The sequence below is a fragment of the Anabrus simplex genome, chromosome 2 (genome assembly GCF_040414725.1).
Source record: "Anabrus simplex isolate iqAnaSimp1 chromosome 2, ASM4041472v1, whole genome shotgun sequence".
In the NCBI taxonomy this organism is placed as follows: domain Eukaryota; kingdom Metazoa; phylum Arthropoda; class Insecta; order Orthoptera; family Tettigoniidae; genus Anabrus; species Anabrus simplex.
In genome coordinates, this window is record NC_090266.1 from 749,698,164 (window position 1) to 749,717,583 (window position 19,420).

Below are 19,420 nucleotides of genomic sequence, written 5' to 3' on the forward strand. Positions count from 1 at the left end.
TGGCTTTCAATAGCTGCAGTTATCCAAAGAATGCTTCCAGTCACTATTTATTACATTCGGAAGTACAACTCTTAACATACGCTAGTTATCAGCTGGTGGGTTGGCAGGATTTTTACAGCACCGCCTTATTCACAAGGGATGGCTTCTGCTACACACTAACTGGGAATGACAGAGACCATCTCCAGAAACCATTTGCAATTAGATTCTCACTGTCTGGGCTCTATTAGTAGGGAACGAAACTATTTTTTAAGTTGCAAAAAGTCAGGATCTCGAACACTCGCGATTGCCATGAAGATGACACACACTGGTAGCAGGGAAGTTGGAGGCACAAGACGAAGATAATTCAAATTAAAGCAGTGATAAGGTTTACTGTGTGGTAGGCCTACTGCTTAACTGACAGACACAAATGACTGCCAATACATTATTTTGTATTAGGTATTGCATAATGTGATACCCTTATCCCTTTTCTCTACAGAGTCGAGTATGAAGTGAGATGAATCTTCATAGCGAGTTTTTACAACCGGATACCCTTCCTAACGTCAACTTCATTAGGGGAGTTAATGAAATGAAATGAATGACATGATATAAGAGTAACTAAAACCGACTATATTTACTTTATATGTAGGCCTAAAAGTCATGAGTTCACCATTTATTCTTTTTAAATTTAGAAATACTGCCTTCCAACAAAAGTAGCCAGTAAAACTCAGATTACATTATAAGTTTGTTAAAGAATAGTATCAAATGTTTATATGTACAATTTATAGCTCTTTATAGCCTAGAAGTCATGTGTTCACTGCATAAAATTTGAGATTATCGCATACTAGACCCCTTTTTTTGGCTGTAAATGTGGAGGGAAAAGGGTTCTAATATGCCAGTAAATACGGTAAATCAAATTGTAAAAAAAGTGCTGTAATGATTTAAATTAACTATTTCCTGTAGAGCAGCTAGACCCGTGCGGAAAGAAAAACATTTAAAGTTGGTGAGACTACTTTGAAAATATCTGTTTTATGGCACAGAAACACACCTAATGGTTACAGTTTAATTAGATCAATGGGTTGTCTAAAACTTCCATATAGGAATACATTTTTAAAAATACATTGGCTATACTAATGGAGAGACTGGAACTTGAAAACTTAAATGATTCTTCAAAATATTGTAGACTGACAGGTATGGAATAAGTATTATGTGATTTGAACCTATTCATTTTTTTGTAAATTTGCCCTTCCTTATAGCATTTTTATGAGTTTATCACGTGAAAATCAACAGATTTGTGTTATTTCCCATTTAAGAGCATCGTATAGGTCAACCCATAAAGATGACATCTAGCAGCGAATTCTGAAACTCTCAGCGACCCCATCAGCTGGCCAGCGTTTCCAGGCCTTGTATACCACGTAGCTGTTGTATTAAAGAGACCTGGCAGGAGTTATAAAAGATGGAAGTGGAAAATGTGCAGAAACAAAAGGGATAACACAATAAAAAAATGAAGCACGAAGATTATACTTACAAAATGTAGAAAACAATATATTTTAAAACAAATCTACAAAAAACCCAACAAGCAGCTATCATCAATAAAGAAAATCCCAGAGAAGATTGAAGATGGTTTGTTCTGGTTAGAAACAGAAATCTGGTCTATGAAAAAAAGAGTCTTTTCCACGGTACAAATACAGTCATGTACTACAGATTTCTACATGCACGGGATCCAATCACAAGATTACATTGCTTTGCAAAAAAGTAAACCACTACAATAACTTACAAGCAGCAAATGAAGTAAATATTTCATTAGATTTTCCTTTCCTTGAGAGACAGATTTAAGATTTCGTTCTCCTATTTATAAGATAAAACTTCTATGATATTCCAATAAGTGCTCAAAAGATCATTAAACTGTGAGATTATTATATCTACCTAGGTAAAAATACCTACCTCTGAAGTCTACATAAACACATTTCACAGTACAAGGCTTCCTGGGTTTAGACTGACACACTTCCATGTCGCCTGGTCCAGAAACAGCTTTATTGGACAATCCTAAAGCTGGTGAGATAGCTCCAAATGGCAAACTTCCTCCATCTATAGAGATGAAATCAAAGTATTTCAACAGCAGTATCTTCAGACATACACTATGTAATAGCACAAACCATTACCACACATAATGTACTACCAGTTACCCATGGCTTCGCTCGCGTGGATTTTATAATTTTATAAAAGTAATCGTTCCTCAGCATTGTACTGAGACATTATCTGAAAATTCCTAAAGTATAAAAGCTTACCAAAAAACTGAGTTTCATTTACCCTAGAAACTCTTTGTAAACCACGTTTGTTGTATTACCTATTGGGGCTATGACGACCATTTGACATACAACTGTACATATGAGAAACAGTCTTCTCTCAAGTTGAAAAAATAAATACATGTTTCTTTACTTTTAAAGGACATTCCAAATACCTATTTCCACATCTGTAACATCTTCAATTTTTAAGATATAAGTATCCCCATAAAAAGAAAATAACCCCTTTATCAGTCCTTCCCCCACCCCAACCCCATATAAGTGGATTTTCCAATTTTCCAAAAAATAAATAATACATGTTTCATTATTTTTAAAGTAGATTCCAAATACCAATTTTCATGTCTGTAACATCTTCAGTTTTTGAGATATATGTATCCTCATAAAAATAATTCAACCTCTTCTTCACTTCTTTCCTCCCCCGCCCCCCTTAAATGGACTTTCAAAAAAAAAAAAAAAAAAAAAAAAAAAAAAAAAAAAAAAAAAAAAAACTATGTGTTTCTCTGTTTTCAAAGGAAATTCAAAATACCAACTTTCACGTCTGTAACAGCTTTAGTTTTTAGGATATAAGTATCCTCATAAACAAAATTAAACTCCTTCTTTACTTACCTACAACACCCCCTGCCCTACCCCCAATAAGTCTATTTTCCAAAAACAATTTATTGTCTTTCTTTCTTTTTAAAGGAGATTCCAAACACCAAATTTCACTTCTGTAACATCTTTAATTTTTGAAATATAAATATTCTCATACAAAGAATTCAAATAATTTTCCAATTCATTCACCCCCTAAGGTGGATTTTCCGAAGACAAAAGAATACATGTTTCTTTACTTTGAAAGGCGTACCAAATACAAATTTTCATGTCTGAGCAACATCTTCAGTTTTTGAGATATAAGTATCCTCATAAAAAGAATTCAACTCCTTTTCACCCCACCCATTAAGTAGATTTAACCCACCCAAAAAAAAATGTACTCTGTATTATCAAAGACTATGTAAGAGCGAGATTTGTCAATCCTATATAAAAAATAGCCTACGACTGAGAAAACTGCTCAAAGAGAAAAGAAAGTTCTTTTTGCATGCTGTCAATATCCAGAAATAAATCTCATGAGAGTACGTTTTATTTCACTTGACAATAACAGCTGTTACTCCGTTAAATGAATCAATTTAATACCAGAAAAGAATCTATTTTGATAGTAGGCAGCATTGCAGGATATTATTCCTGTTATTTACATTAGAAATATATTTCACTTATTTCTAAAGTATACTGTAACACTTTCTTCACAAGAGGCTTTCTTGATAAGAGAACATTCATATTTTACACTTTTTTCTTTTTCCTTCTATTGCTTATATAATGCAAGACATGATAATCATTTAAAATGGTAAAAATATTCATATAAAAGCAAACACTGCCCATAAATACCAAGATCCCTGTTATTACATAACCTCATTCTCTTGTTCAACCGAGTTCAATAAATCATATGGAGTGCCAGGGGGTTGTGTATTATTACATGCGCTTTGCAGTAGTTCAGCAACACCATACCGGGAATTAAATACGTAAAGGAGGAAGATTACACTGAACTCGAAAAACACTGCGCCAAAGAATGAATTTTAGGTGCTGTGGCGACCTGGTGCCCGAGATTTGTCATGCTCTGACTTAAGAATAGACAATTTTTTATCAAGGTCCTTGAAAAATGTATAAACTAAAATTTACTGTATATTTAAACAAGTCCAAAAGAAGAAACCTGTAGCGACAAAGGGAAGTAAACCTACATTTATACTGACAAAGTTGGATTTTTTTTTTTTTTTACAAGCTGCTTTACGTCGCACTGATACAGATAGGTATTATGGCGACAATGAGACAGGAAAGGGCTAGGAGTGGGAAGGAAACAACGATGGCCTTAATTAAGGTACAGCCCCAGCAATTGCCTAGTGTGAAAATGGGAAACCATGGAAAACCACCTTCAGGGTTGCCGACAGTAGGGTTCGAACCCACTGTCTCCCGAATACTCGATACTGGCCGCACTTCAGCGACTGCAACTACCGAACTTAGTGAGGTTGTAAAGAGAGTCAATGGACAGATATGAAACACACAGCACAGAACTAAGCCAAATGATAAAATTATGAATCAGTCCTGTCAGGAAGAATTTGAAGAAATAGGCTGATAGGAAAGCTTCCCCTCAATATTACACGCATATAAACTGAAAATATTTAAGAACCTGAAATGAATAGTACCAAAAATAGAATTATAATTTAGTCTGTACACTTCAAATTTTAGGGGCTGCCTGGCCGAGGCGGTAAAGGCGTCCTCAGTTCGCCCAGAAGGACGTGGGTTCAAATCCCCATCAGGAAGTTGTAAAATTTAAGAAACAAGATTTCCACTTCCGGAGGTGCATATGGCCCTGAGGTTCATTCAGCCTACACCAAAAATGAGTACCAGGTTAATTCCTGGGGGCAAAGGCGGCCGGGCGTAGAGCTAACCACTCTACCCCATCACATGCTGCGGTTAACAATGGTGGAAGCCTTTACCTTCCACTCCTCCAAGGGCCTTCATGGCCTGTACGGAGGTGACTTTTTCTTTGACACTTCAAATTTTGGCCTCATACTTCATACTTATCTGTGATCAGGTATACAAAAGTTGAAAATAAGATCAATTTATTCCTGTCTGTCAATCTTTCTGTCTGGATGTTTGAACATCATGGGAAAACAACATAACAGAATTTCTTGAAACCCAGTACTTAAGTTCAGGGATATGCAGAGTGCTCTAGCCCAGCGGTTTGCAAATTTTTTATGCCACGTCCCTCTTCTGGAACATAAAATGACTCACATCACTCTTTATTCTCTTTATTTGGCTTTATTTTCTTCGCACTATTCGTACTTTGCACAAAAAACTGACTCACAAGATCTTCTGTTTAGGCCTATCTATTTCATTAATAATAATATAATGGAAGGCAGGACAGTGCAGTGGCTTTGTTGCTGGCTTCCCACACAGAAGTGCCTGTGATATGGGGTTGAGAATTTCATATGAAAAATCATGTGGCCTCAAGGACACTTGACATTAAAATCCCAACCAAATCCAAACTGTACAAGGATGGCTATCCTGGCCTCAATAACATCAGAGAACAGTGATAGTATGGATTTGACACTAATATTGGTCATTCTCTACTACTTTTTTTTTTTTTTTTTTTTTTCAACCCCGAGTCATAGAAGTGCTAGGGGTGTCTTATCCTCACAGTATTTTTCTCCAGATAGTAAAGCATATGGTTGCAACTGGAGGTTTTCCTATAGATGTCTGTCATTTTTAATTGTTTAGCTTCACTGATATCTTTACATAAAGATGTTACTCCTTAACACTTACCCTGCTTATGTCTTAAATATTGCTCCTCACCTGTGAGCTGGCTGATTTCCAGAATTTATGGCTATGTTCAAAATGGCACAAAATATGTGGTTTGAGTTACAAATAAATTGAAAAGTCTGTTTGATTTCCAAATCCTTACACTACAAGTTTAATAAATTTCAGGTATGATTGAAACAAACTATTTTGTAAAAAAAATTCTGCAAAAAAATACACATTTTTTCCAGGAAGAAAAAACATTAAAATTTGTAAAATCAAATATGCTCGCACTACACTGTTGAAATACATCTCAATAAACATTTAAATGATATAACACACTACTTTGAACTTAAAACCAAAAATGTCACTACAATATGGTAAATTCTGAAACAAAAGGGTGGCACAAAGTCCAACGTCACAGTGACTACACTGATGGGAAGTGACTTTTCTCCCGGTCTTGCCGTGAGATGTTTTCCTTATAACTACAAACAATATATCTTCTCTGTTCCTTCTTTTTACCATCAGCAAGAGGAACTCAGTCTGGAAAAATTTTTCGAGTGATCCAAGCTATCTTCCAACTGGAGGTGCTGGGTTCAAATTCATTGCCTGCAGACAAGACTAATCTTGAGCAAATGTCTTGAACAAACTGGGAGATGCTGAGTTTCTTTGCTTTCCAATTGTTGTGAACAATACAACCCTTTGCTATTGCCATCACAATGAGATGGGCATCACAATGAGATGGAAGCCACGCGCAGAAGAAACAATAACAAACAACTTTACGAGGGAAGCTCCTTTCACAAGTTCTTATGCCTTTGAACAGATCAATATTCTTGCACTAAACAGATCGATATTCTTCCGCTAAACAGTGACGTGGTGCTATCTAGCGATAGTATATGCAACTTCATGCTTACTGGCATCCACACAGGAGTGCTAGAGCAGTAATATTACGTTCATCTCTAACACAAAGCACGAGAAAACGAACAACATAATATTATGCTAGCTGCAGTTTTAGAAAGTTACCTTGCAACGTAATAGTACGGCATCCACACCCTAAGTGTTAACTCTCTGAAATCTGCTAAGTACAGAATGTATTGCGGGTTAGGGCAATCCTTCGCCAGCAATTATTGGAGTGGTCATTTAGTGGTTTAATTTTAGGATTACTCAAGGCTGACTAAAATTAGAGACCTATCAATGCCTGATGACTCACCAGTGGCACATTGCAGAGAGAATTTTGGTCCAGTATAACAGCCGCATGCACTGGACAAAGATGTTTTTAGTAAATATAGCTAATAATGATTACTAAAATATTTTGACATATTTCCCAACCCCATGTGGAGGGATGTATTCACTTGCATTCTCCTGTGAGTAGTAGCAGCAGCAGCAGCAGCAGCAGCAGCAGCAGTAGTAGTAGTAGTAGTAGTAGTAGTAGTAGTAGTAGTAGTAGTATGCTAACGCAGCACATGATGATGATCTTAGTTTTGGTATAAACAGTATGAAACTGCTCTAAATAAGCAATTTCCATCACCTAGTACACGTACAATCCTTCAGGTTTCCATGACAGTAAATTAGGTGGACAATATTTGTGACAGAGAACTGAAAGGTAAAAGACCAGTAGTAAGGCCAAAATGTGAAACGGGAAGATATAGAGGAACAGACACAGTACTCTTACAGAAAGAAATGGTGAGCGCTTGCACACCACACCTGGGAAATTGGAGTTGGAAAATGATGACGACGAATGTTCGTGCAGTCAATGTGAAATACTCTCAAGTTAACCAGGAGTCCATGACTGATCGCTCAGTTATGTACACCATAGCAAGGAGACATCATAGCAGATGACTCATGTGTGCACTTTACAATTCCCAACACGCACATAGCTGACAGTAAACCAGCAGGTGACCTTGAAGTACTAGGCAAGTGCTTTGGCCAGTCAGAATGCTGTATTTTCCTTTAATAATTTGAAAATATATGGCAAGAAATATTTTTGCTTTTAAAGACACACGGCTAAGGCCAAGAGCTTTCATCAGAATGCTTTACGATGTCAATCAGTTCAGCCATTCTCTCCAATTCACTGTAACAAAAATCAGCCTAGTGTTTTAAATATATAGATAATGGAAGGCATGACAGCACAGTGGCTTTGTTGCTGGCTTCCCACAGAGAAGTGCATGTGACATGGGGGTGGGATTTTCACATGAAAAATCATGTGGCATCAGGAAGGGCACTCGATTTGAAAATCCCAACCTAATCCAAAGTGAGCAAGGGTGGGTGTCCTGACCTCAGTAATATCTGAGAACAGTGACAGAAAATTTCTGTTTATTAAATAATAATAACAATAATAATAATAATAATAATTTCATAAATTTATATTTATGCATGAACATCCTGTCTTGGTTCACTGTATTGACTATCTGGGAATAGCAGTAACTGTTCACAAAAGAGATGAAACTTGTAACATATGAACTATCGATCATAGCGGCACCCCTTTGTCTTACAATCTGCCCCTCCCCCTTCCCCCAGGGGTTATGCCCCTGCTCTAGGCTATATATTATTTGATTAGCATACAGTGGCATAACAATATTAAGGGGACAAAAACAGGAAATATCAATGCCCTTTCTCACCTGGGGGCATGCCCCTGCTCTAGGCTATGTATTAATTGATTAGTATACAGTGATGTAGCAATATTACGGGGATCTAAACAGGAAATGTCATATTTCTCTGTTAATATTGGTTCTATCAAAAAAAATTTACATTATTTGTATAAAATATACAAGATCTTTTATGTTTTATATACTCTTATAACTAATAATAATAGATATACTCTTAATTATTACATTTTTAACACTCGCAAAATGTCTCTGGAAATATTAGTTCTATTTAAAGTGTATATATCAACAAATCCTGAAAACTTTCATGGCTAATACATTTTTAATAAATAATATTGTTATTGGGTCCACCTCTGTGATGTAGTGGTTAGTGTGATTAGCTGCCATCTCTGGAGGCACGGGTTCGATTCCCAGCACTGTCACGAAATTTGAAAAGTGGTACGAGGGTTGGAACGGGGTCCACTCAGCCTTGGGAGGTCAAATGAGTAGAAGGGGGTTCGATTCCCACCTCAACCACCCTCAAAGTGGTTTTCCGTGGTATCCCAATTCTCCTCAAAGCAAATGCCAGGATGGTACCTAACTTAAGGGCACGGCCACTTCCTTCCCTCCTCCTTGCCTATCCCTTCCAATCTTCCCATAACCCCACAAGGCTCCTGTTCACCACAGAAGGTGAGGCCGCCTGGGAGAGGTAGTGGACCTCCTCTCCAGTTGTACCCCCGACACAAAGTCACACACTCGAGGACACTGCCCTTGAGACAGAAGATGTGGGATCCCTCGCTGTGTCTGAAGGAAAAGCCAACCCTGGATGGTATACGGATTAAGAAAGAAATATTGCTATTGTTTTTACATCCCACTAACTATTTTAGCAGTTTTCAGAGATGACGAAGTGCCAGAATTTTGTCCTGCGGGAATTCCTTTAAGTACCAGTAAACGCACCGACATGAGGCTGACATATTTGAGCACCTTGAAATACCACCAGACCTAGCCAGGATCGAACCTGCCAAGTTGGGCACAGAAGGCCAGCGCTCTATCGGCTGAGCTACTCAGACCAGCAGAGACATTTTTACCACAGGAGCTATAATAATGGAAATACTTACAAATTTATATTTTTATTGCTACGCCCATCAATGGCGAGCACCGCTGACATGAAAGTATTGCTCAGTCATCATAAAGGGAGGGGTCAGAATCCTAGGTCTTGAATATTTTAATATCACTAAGTCAGAACAGAAGAAACTGATGACCTACAATGTATGAAGTCCCTAAAACGTGTCAAAAATAACATTACACTGACTGACTTCTGTACTTAGCTGAGGTGAGCTTTATCTCTTCTGCTACCACTCCTTTCCACCAGATGATGTTACTGTAACAGTTACACAAAAACTAGTCCTTCAGTGACAGGTACAACAGCTAGTTATAACTACTGTAGTTATATTATTTTCTATTTTGGACCTGACATGCAACAAGAGAATTACAATCTTCTGAGTCTTCCCCACTGCCCCCATTAATTCCTTTGTAACTGATTCCTGTAACACCCACTAACTGCAGAGGTTTTCACATATAGATTCAGCAAACTATGTTCCAAGCACTCTAAAATTGAAATTGTAGTGACTTAAATTTTTGTAGGTTTGCTGATGATAAAATCTGAAATTGAAAGCCTTCTTGTTTAAACCGTACTACCTCAATTCAAACATTACATACCTTCACCAACAAACGGAGAGTTCACCTGGCAAAGTCTTGAAATATTTCCATGAAAGTATTTTGGAGCTTTGAATACACGTACAAGCTTTTCTTCTGCTCCTGATGCAAAGGTGTAATTTGAGAATACAGCAATAGATGTCAAGTCATAGCCATGAACCTGTGGTCGAGCAAGCTCATGCCATGTGGTCTGGAATGAAATGAATTCACAAACTAATACATACAGAGTATCTGTGAAAAACTTTTTTACAAAATCTGTACAGATGAAGGTGATTTTCAAGCAAAACAATATGTAAAAACAAAAGGAGTATCACAAACTGCACAACATAATGACAAGTATGTGTGCATCTCACAGTGTAGCAGTTACATTCATCAGGTATTGTCACAATAAAATGACTGAACACAAATCATGAAAGCTTCAAAATATATGAAAAATTGCTTGTTATTGTATAATTTCTCCAAGTATACACTGTAAATTACCACATTTGTTTGAACCTTGCTTTTAATGCACTTCATTTCTTAGCTTGAGATGACTCAACGATCAACTTAATGTTCTTTTCTATGTAACACATTGTCTGATTATGTGTTAATATTATCACTGGCTCAATATTACAAGGTTGTACGTCAGGAAAATTGAGAAATTGAGGATTTAGTGTTACGAAGTCCTATGAAGTGATCTCTACTTCTTAATATCATCACAAGTTGGCAGGACACAATGATATGAACACATCTGCTGAGTTTAATATGCTGTATGTGGATTTTGTTATTTTTTTTTTTTGCACTAAGAACTGTTGTGAAACGTCAGTGTCTGAGCGTATAAGATTACAAGGTTGTACGTTCGTACTACTACAAGACCCCTGCAACTATAATCAACCTAAAATTAGCAATACTTATGAAGAAATTTCTAATTTTAAAAAAATGTTAGTTTTATTCACTATTGTATTAGTTACTATTGTACTATTGTATTAGCTGTCTCTGGAGCAGTGGTAGAGTGGCAGCCTCAGGATCCCAAGATTGCCAGTTCAAACTTGGCAGAATTAGAACAGATTTTTGAAGGGTAGACAAAAGTCCATTTATTTAGCACTCTATGTAATAAAATGGTGGCACAGAGGTGCCAACTTTGAAGTGGATTATCAGTAATCGCCCTCCGCCGAGAAAAATTTCGAGTCAAGTCCAAAGCATGCTCCTTCCTTCTTGATAATGACACCTCTTTTGCCCTTCCCTCTAGCAATCTATCCAAAAGTATATCATATTACACAATAACATTTGCACGCAACTTGTTCGTTCTGTGATAAAACATTCCTTGTAGCTTGTTTCTCATGCAGCAGCTGCTTTTCAGGGTAGTTTTTCTTGAAGCATCCTTCCCACTGTGATGACATTTTTGTTTTCTGAACCACAAGTGATACCAGTGCAGATGTGCTTAATGTAGGCCTCACTTCTTTCTCAATCTTTCTGTCAACTGTCAGGTACATTTAACACAGCAAATACAACATTACTGAAGGATTTGTAGTGGAGAAGAGCAGCGCCTCAGCTCCTTCATTCACAATGAATTTTATAACGCTTATGGGTAGCAAAAGGAAGTCACGATCGAATAAGTATTGTTGCCAACTCACAAGCATTGAAATAAAGACGATTTAGGAGAAAGGCTCGAAAGGACTGAACATTGTTTCCTTTTCTTTTGCTTCCGTTGAAAATTACTTTTCGTGATATTGTCAGCTTTTCCGTAATAATTTCCCTTTTGACAGTAACTCTGTAATCGTGAGGTGAAATCCGTAATAATTACGGACAATCCGTAATAGTTGGCACCTCTGGTGGCATATAAAAGATCTCTGGTGACACACTTAGTGTTTACCTATGCTGAGCAGTCAGCCTGAAGGCTGGTTGGATCCTCAACAGGTCCACCATCAGTTGTTATATATGCCCTAGGTGTCACTGAAAAGGCGTACAAGGGAAATGAGATGTGAGATAGCTTCCTGATGCTTTCCTCAACAAGCCAGAAGGTGATATTACTTATCAGTCTGCCTAACCCACTGAAAAGTACACACCAACCGACCCTATGAGAGACATTTTCACACCATTCATAATAGGGACTGACTGCATAAGGAACAGCATTACTAGCATTGCTCATACCTTAGTCACTTTCAGAATGTCGAAGTCAAGGATGAGACAGACAGGGAAATGAAACAATTTTTTTCTAGCCCCTACCAGAAGACAGAACACTGTAAACATTAGGTCTCACCAGCAAAGGCGAAAAAATTAATTTTAACTCAGCCATAGGTCACCCACCAGAGATCTGTTTCTCGACCATCTGATAGAGTAGAATGGAATACTGAAGCTAATGGCATCAAAACAAATGCCACCACACTGCCATCTTCTTCTTCTAGTCCCTATCCGTTCCAGATGTCAGCAACCATCTTGGCTGTGTCTTCTCTGTTGTGAGCTGCTTGGAGTAACTCTGTCAATGCCGTGAGAGTCCAGCCTCTGGGGTTTTTTAGCCAGGGGAATTCATCTCCTGCCAACACCTCTCTTTCCAGGTATCTTTCCTTGCTGGATTTTTTGCAGTAGATGGTACCTGCTTGTTTGTCTGACGCATTGGCTGAATGGTCAGCGTTTAGGCCTTCGGTTCAGAGGGTCCCGGGTTCGATTACCGGCCTGGTCGGGGATTTTAATCACCTCTGATTAATTCTTCTGACTCAGGGACTGGGTGTTTGTGTTTATCCCAACACTTTCCTCTTCACATTCATACAAGACACTACGCTACCAACCACCACAAAAACATGCACTAGTGATTACATCCCTCCATATAAGGTTGGCATCAGGAAGGGCATCTGGCTGTAAAACAGGGCCAAATCTACATGTGTGACGCAGTTCACACCCGCGACCCTATAGGTGTGGGAAAAGCGGTAGAAAAAGAAGATGGTACCTGCTTCTGTTTCTCACGATTTGACCGAGGTATTTTAGCTTTCTCGTTTTTAGAGTGGTCAGTACTTCCATATCTTTTTTCATTCTTCTAAGGATATCTGCATTTGTGACATGATCTGTCCATGACACTCTTAGCATCCTTCGGTATAGCCACATCTCAAAGGCCTCCAATATTTTACTGAGCGACTTTGTTTAAGTCCATGTTTCAACACCATAATAGAGAACAGAAAATACATAGCAGTGAAGGAGTCTCATTTTTGTAAGCAGTGTTAAGTCACAACTTTTAAACAGTTTTCTCATTTTGTTGAACATAGTCCTAGCTTTTCTGATGCGGGACTTCACTTCAACTGAATTATCCCATTGATTATTAACGATGGTGCAGAGGTAAGTGTATTTCTGGACTCGTTCAACAGGTTTATGGTCAATTACTAGAGGACATGCAGGGATAAAGATTTTAGTTATGACCATAACTTTGGTTTTCTTTATATTACAATATAATTATTAAATTAATGTCATAATGATCCACCTTTCACTACTATAATATGCAATATTCTAAATTACATTAACTAGGCACTAGTTTCGGCCAGGGCTGGCCTTAATGTAAAACATCTACTGTAATAACTGAACAAATGTACATGCACACAATTGACAAAAAACAAATAAAACAAATATATACAAACTGACATTAAAAACTGGGATGAAATTATGAGTAAATTTGAAAATAATTAGGTTCCAAATTCTTGCATCTTGAGTATGCTTGTCATCATGACTCTTTCATGTATTAACATTCACAGAACTGTTAGTTCTAACACTGCTATTCATTACTAATTAAATTGTAAACGGGAACTGGTAAATGTTGATCCCGTAATCAATCATCAAATCTACTTGAGTGGTGTTAGCCGTATGCAAGTCATTGGACGCCGCTGTAAATAACCACCAGATGACGTAGAACTGCTAGATGGTGTTTCAACATCAATCAACGTAATAAAGTAAGATGCTCTCCTGGTGCTTGTTAAATCATGCTGACATGTTGTTGCACATTGTCAGGACAGCACATGAAGATGTGGTTAAAACAGATACATTGTGACTGGTATAAAATTTGCAATTCATTTGGTGCCCATGAAGTCAACCTCTCAATACGGCATGTGGTGTGTGGCCTATTGTTGTGTATGCTTCAGACTAACTAACTAAGTGAAATTGCTAATGATAATTTTGTTTTATTAAGTTTCTTTGTAATTGTGGCAAAAATTTTAATTTAATTGTCTTACACTAACTTGTACTAAAAAAGAAACCATGTCTAAATTTCGTTATTGAATTTCACAAAACTGAAGTTATTTCCCTTTTGAATGCACAGAAACCTCCATGGTTTCATCATTTAAAAAAAGCACAAGCCAACTGTTCCAAGAATAAAATTTGCTTTTTCTTCATGAAACTGTTTATTGTTAGTCTTGACGTTCTTTAAAATTATGTGTGTGCTATATACTTTAATGTGACATAATTAATGTTTACAAATGTGTTCACTATTAGGTGAATAGCTTCTCATAGACTTAAATGCCAGGCTGAGTAGCTCAGATGGCCGAGCATTGGTTTCCTGAGTGCAAGTTGCTGGGTTTGATCCCAGCTCAGTCCGCTGGCATACGAATGTGGTCAGATACATCAACCACATGTCTGTAGATTTATCAGAATGTAAAAGAACTCCTGTGGAGCAAAATTCCAACACCTCAGCATCTCCAAAACATGTAGAAGTAGTTAGTGGGACAAAAAACAAATAACATTATTATTAATGGACTTAAAAATGTTTATATTGCCTATGTCAGAACATTCACAAATGATTGACTCAAAGCTAGGAATCCTAGGTTTGTAAAAACAAGAACAATTTTAAACAGCCTGTTTTGCCAGACAAATATGTCAAGGACTACTATCAGAATGAGCAGAGCCTTCAAATTTTATAACTACTGACAAGGTCTATTTCAGTATAAAATTGGCATTTCAGGGGATTTGGGATAAATTTCAGTTTCCTATTCTATTTTTCAGTAAACTGTGTAATACAACCTGTGACAATAAAGTTCAGTGAATGAAGTCAGAATGGTCGATCCAGCAACAGTGGCGACACACAACGCTGCACATGCATAGCAGCAGGTTTTGACCACCTGCTCCCAACGTTGTTCAGTTGAGCATCGTGTGTGTGCCATGTAAGACCTGTTTGTCACACTGCGTGTTTAGTGTGTAGGTTCTGAACTGAGAACAGGAACATGAACGACCAACAGATCAATGTACAGTTTTGTTTTAAGCCTGGCAAGACACCGAAAGAAACACATGCGATGCTGGTACGTGTGTATGAAGATCAAGCACTGTCCTTGGAAATGTGTGTACAAGTGGTTCGCCCGTTTTCGAGGAGGCCAGGAAAGTGTTTCTGACAATCCCCGTAGCGGAAGACAGGCGACCGCCGTCAGTGACGAAAACACTGAGAAGGTGAGGACATTAATCACGAACGATCGGCGATTAACTGTGCGCATGATAGCGGATGAACTGCAGATTAACCGAGAAACCGTGCGACAAATCGTTACCCAGAAGTTAGGGAAGAGGAAAATGTGTTCTCGTCTTGTGCCACATCACTTGACTGACAATCAGAAACAGGCATGTTTAGAGGCTTCACAGGATTTTGTCGAAACGGCAGATGCGACACCAAATTCCTTGAACTGTATTGTCACTGAGGATGAAACCTGGTGTCTCAGGTACGACCCTGAAACGAAACGGCAAAGCATGGAATGTCGTTCTCCGGGATCCCATCGTCGGAAAAAGGCCAGAGCCGAAAAGTCACGCATCAAAATGATGCTCATCACCTTTTTTGATAGTCAATGCATTACCCACAAGGAATTTCCACCTGAGGGAACGACGTTGAATGCTGCATGGCACATTGAAATTTTGACCCGTTTCATGAAACGTCTACGCAGGGTACGACCCCAGTACGCACAACAAGGTTCATGGTTTTTTGTCTATGACAACGCTCGCCCACACACAGCCAATATCGTCGAACATTTCATGGCAAAACAGGGGGTGGTGCAACTTGAACATCCCCCATACTCGCCAGATCTCAATCCTTCAGACTTCTTCCTATTCCCACAACTCAAACTCGCTTTGAAAGGAAAGAGATTTGACGATATTCCTGACATCCAACGAAACATGACGAGGCTTTTGAACACCATCCCGAAGGAAGCCTTCTTGCAAAGTTTCCAGGTCGTGTATTGCCAATCTCAGCAGTGCATAGTTATGGGAAGGGACTATTTCGAAGGAGAGTAAGGTCACAGTTGTGCAGTGTTCATCTATGTTGATAGTACAGGACTATTCACCAACTTGATTGTCACAGGTTGTATCTTGAGTGTAATAAGGTTCAATGTATTGAATCAAATTACAATGGCAGAAAATGAAATCTCAACACCGTTAGTTTTAGAGAATTGCAATTGAGGCTATTTACTAGGTAACATATTTATGTGATAAAGTTTCCAAGTCACAGGTTCAAATACTGAATCATAGCTGCCAACTTTTAGAAATAAAAAATAGGAAGTTTTTTTAATTCTTGGATTTCATCACAAATATTGCGCCAAGGTCTGAGTGAAAAAAGGACAGGATAAAAAGGCATGCATACCTACAGTTACAATGTGATTTGATCATTAAATTTAAAATATTAAATTAAAAAACATTAAAATGGTTACAAGAAATGGTACCTAATCACTCTCATTTATGACACATACATACGAATAATAATACAGTCGAACCTCGATATATCAAAACTCCATTACTCGAATTTTCAATATCTCGAACTAACTTAGATTTCTGGCCATTTGTCCTATTCTTCACGTGTATTTATTTCTCTATTCTCGAAATTCGGTTATACGAATTTCTTGATTTTTCGAAGCAAACATTTCCTCCCTTGAAGCAAAAAAGGCTCTGTAACTCGAATTTTGTGCAACATTAACTGTGTAATACGGCATTTGCGGTTTCAGAGGAACAGTTAGCAAGTAAAGACAGGGTTCCAGTGAAGCTGGAAACTAATATGACGGGAACCGAAAAACTCGAACTTCTAGTGATCGGCAAATCGGCAAAGCCTCGCCGTTTCTCGGGTGTCAATTACCGGTCACGTTCGGAAGCAAGCCCAGAAGGCGTGGATGGCAAGCTCCATTTACGAAACTCAGCTGCGTGTGTGGTATTGACGAAAAGTTTCAACGTGAAGGGAGGAAACGTTAACCGCAACAGACAGAAGAGACTAACGGATTTTTTTCCAAATGTGTTAACGGAGCTATGTTTCTTATTTCACTACTATATGTACTGTATCATGTCTTCTAAAAAATTACTATAATAAGGGCTATAATTAAAGTGATGCCGTAAAATAGAGTTTCTTTGTATATTTTTAAGTACCGGTACCGTTAAACATAATGTATTCAGTAAGAGCCCGTAGATACATATGATTCAATTATGTGCTAACAAATACAGTAGAGACAATACGCAACACGGATTTAGCCTTGCTAAACTGGGAGACAATTCGACGGTGGCGCTCCTAGTGACTTGACCTGAAAAAATCGCGCTAAATTCAAATATCAATGGATATGTATATACGGAAATGGATAAATAAATTACGTCTAGAAAGAAAGTGTTATTGAGATATTAACTTCGAAGTTGCTAAAGGAATTCTGGATAAATGAATGAAGAATTATTTAAAAGGTTATTATTCAAAGACTGAAATTAGACATATAAACAAGATGTGAAATGAACTGCTGTGTAATGGCTTGATCTTTCATTTATGCATTACTTTTTTAGCTTTAGCATTCCTGCCTGAACTCTTATGGTTGGATTTGTCCTTTTTTCTCATTTAAAAACATTGTATCATCACATTAAGACACTTGTCAATAAAAATATCGGCACATTCCTTACACATATGATGCAATGAATTAACATTTAATAGCTGGACAATTTTCCTCTTAATATGAAGCCTAACAGAAAGAAAATCTATAAAATCCCGGCTTTAATCTGAGAAGAGGGATAAAAGAAAGAAAAGTATGAAAATGTTGTCGATAGTGATGCTTTGAGGAATTTTTACGTACAATTAGAGTAAAAATGTAAAATACCCTTGGCTGTATAGTCGAGGATTTTTAAAGTCGCTGGCCTGGAAATGATCTGAACAGATCTTCTAATTCGTATAAAAGCGTAACGTCCCTTCTTTCTTGCACACCTTATCCAAATCACTTCTGTGACATTTCAAAACCCACAGATCACACCTACAACACCACATCGGTATTGAAGGTTAACTGCTGCACTATACAATAAAATATGCGTATTACATTTTAAGCCAGTTAAAATATGGGTCGAGCAGGTCAGAAGATTATGAAGTACTATAAAAATCTCTGTCACTGGAAGAATATATATGCAAACACAACATTACTTACATTTTCTTGTCACAAGGGTACCTGAAAGACGACCGCGCATTCTTCTCTACTTCATAGTTACTGTGGCCAAACACAGCACATACCTTTCCCCTCATGTTGAGAAGAGATATCAAGGAATGACACACGCTACTATTTAATTATGTCAACTCACTGAAAACGCATAAATAACACCAAAAACTTCACACAAAAATACATGTGCTTTTATGACAGAATCAGTAGTTTTCAGGTCTATTCGCTAGAGAGAGCTCCAATAGCTGTCCCTAGATATCTCGCTCAGTGTCACGAATTGTCTCTACTGTATTTGGTGCTATACATGCTCAAAAACGGTATTCTCTATATCTCGAAATTTCGATAACTCGAAATAAAATTTATCCCCCGATGTGATTCGCGTAATAGTTTCCTTTATTAGACTATAAAATGAACGGAAATTTAATTTTATAGGTATCTCGGAACACTTGGAGATAACGTTTGTTATGTCCTTTAGCCATAACGTGAAGAGAAAATACCAGAAACTGTCACCGACACAACTCCCTGAAATACATTCAACTCATTAAAATTATGAAGTAAGAATTTTAAAAAATGCAGTGAAATACGTGAAACTAGCACACACAAAACAGATAGGTATGTCTCATACATTACTAACATACGACTCTGACACGGGGAAAAGCACAGAACCGGTAGAAAAAACACGTGGCATACAATTCCAATGAAATTACGCACAGAAACGGTGTTAATAGTGCGCAAACCACACAATAAGAAACTCATTCTTTCGTCCCAATTAACTGAGTCGCTAGCGCTTGCTAGCCTCTCTTTCTTGTAGGACGATTGCTGTCCCGAATCCCCAGCTGTAAAGCACACCTGCTGCTGTAGCGAGCAGGAAACATAATACACGAAGGCGACGGACGATACACTCGCGAAATAAAGCATCAAATAAAAACTCTTGAAAATGAGGTTCGGTAAATTACACAAGCAAATAAGAATCTATCCTTTATCCTAGGGTAAGAGTATTGATTGTACTGGAGGTTATATTGGTCAAAAATAGGAAGAATTAAAAATAAATCGGAAAATCGGAAGACGAGTTAAAAAACGGAAAGTTTCCAGGTAAATCGGAAAGGTTGGCAGGTATGCTGAATTTACTCATATATTAGACCCCCTC

At 37.7% G+C, this 19,420-nt stretch overlaps 1 protein-coding gene across 1 annotated transcript in view; it reads right to left on the reverse strand.

The window, feature by feature from the left end:
• Nucleotides 1-19,420, reverse strand: part of Elp2 (elongator complex protein 2) — a 273,780-nt gene that overhangs the window by 98,589 nt on the left and 155,771 nt on the right. Inside the window, exons 7-8 of the mRNA XM_068226276.1 lie at nt 9,905-10,091; nt 1,921-2,064 (exon numbers count right to left, since the gene is read on the reverse strand). Coding sequence (XP_068082377.1) covers nt 1,921-2,064; nt 9,905-10,091 — 331 coding nt within the window. The remainder of the gene's footprint in view (nt 1-1,920; nt 2,065-9,904; nt 10,092-19,420) is intronic.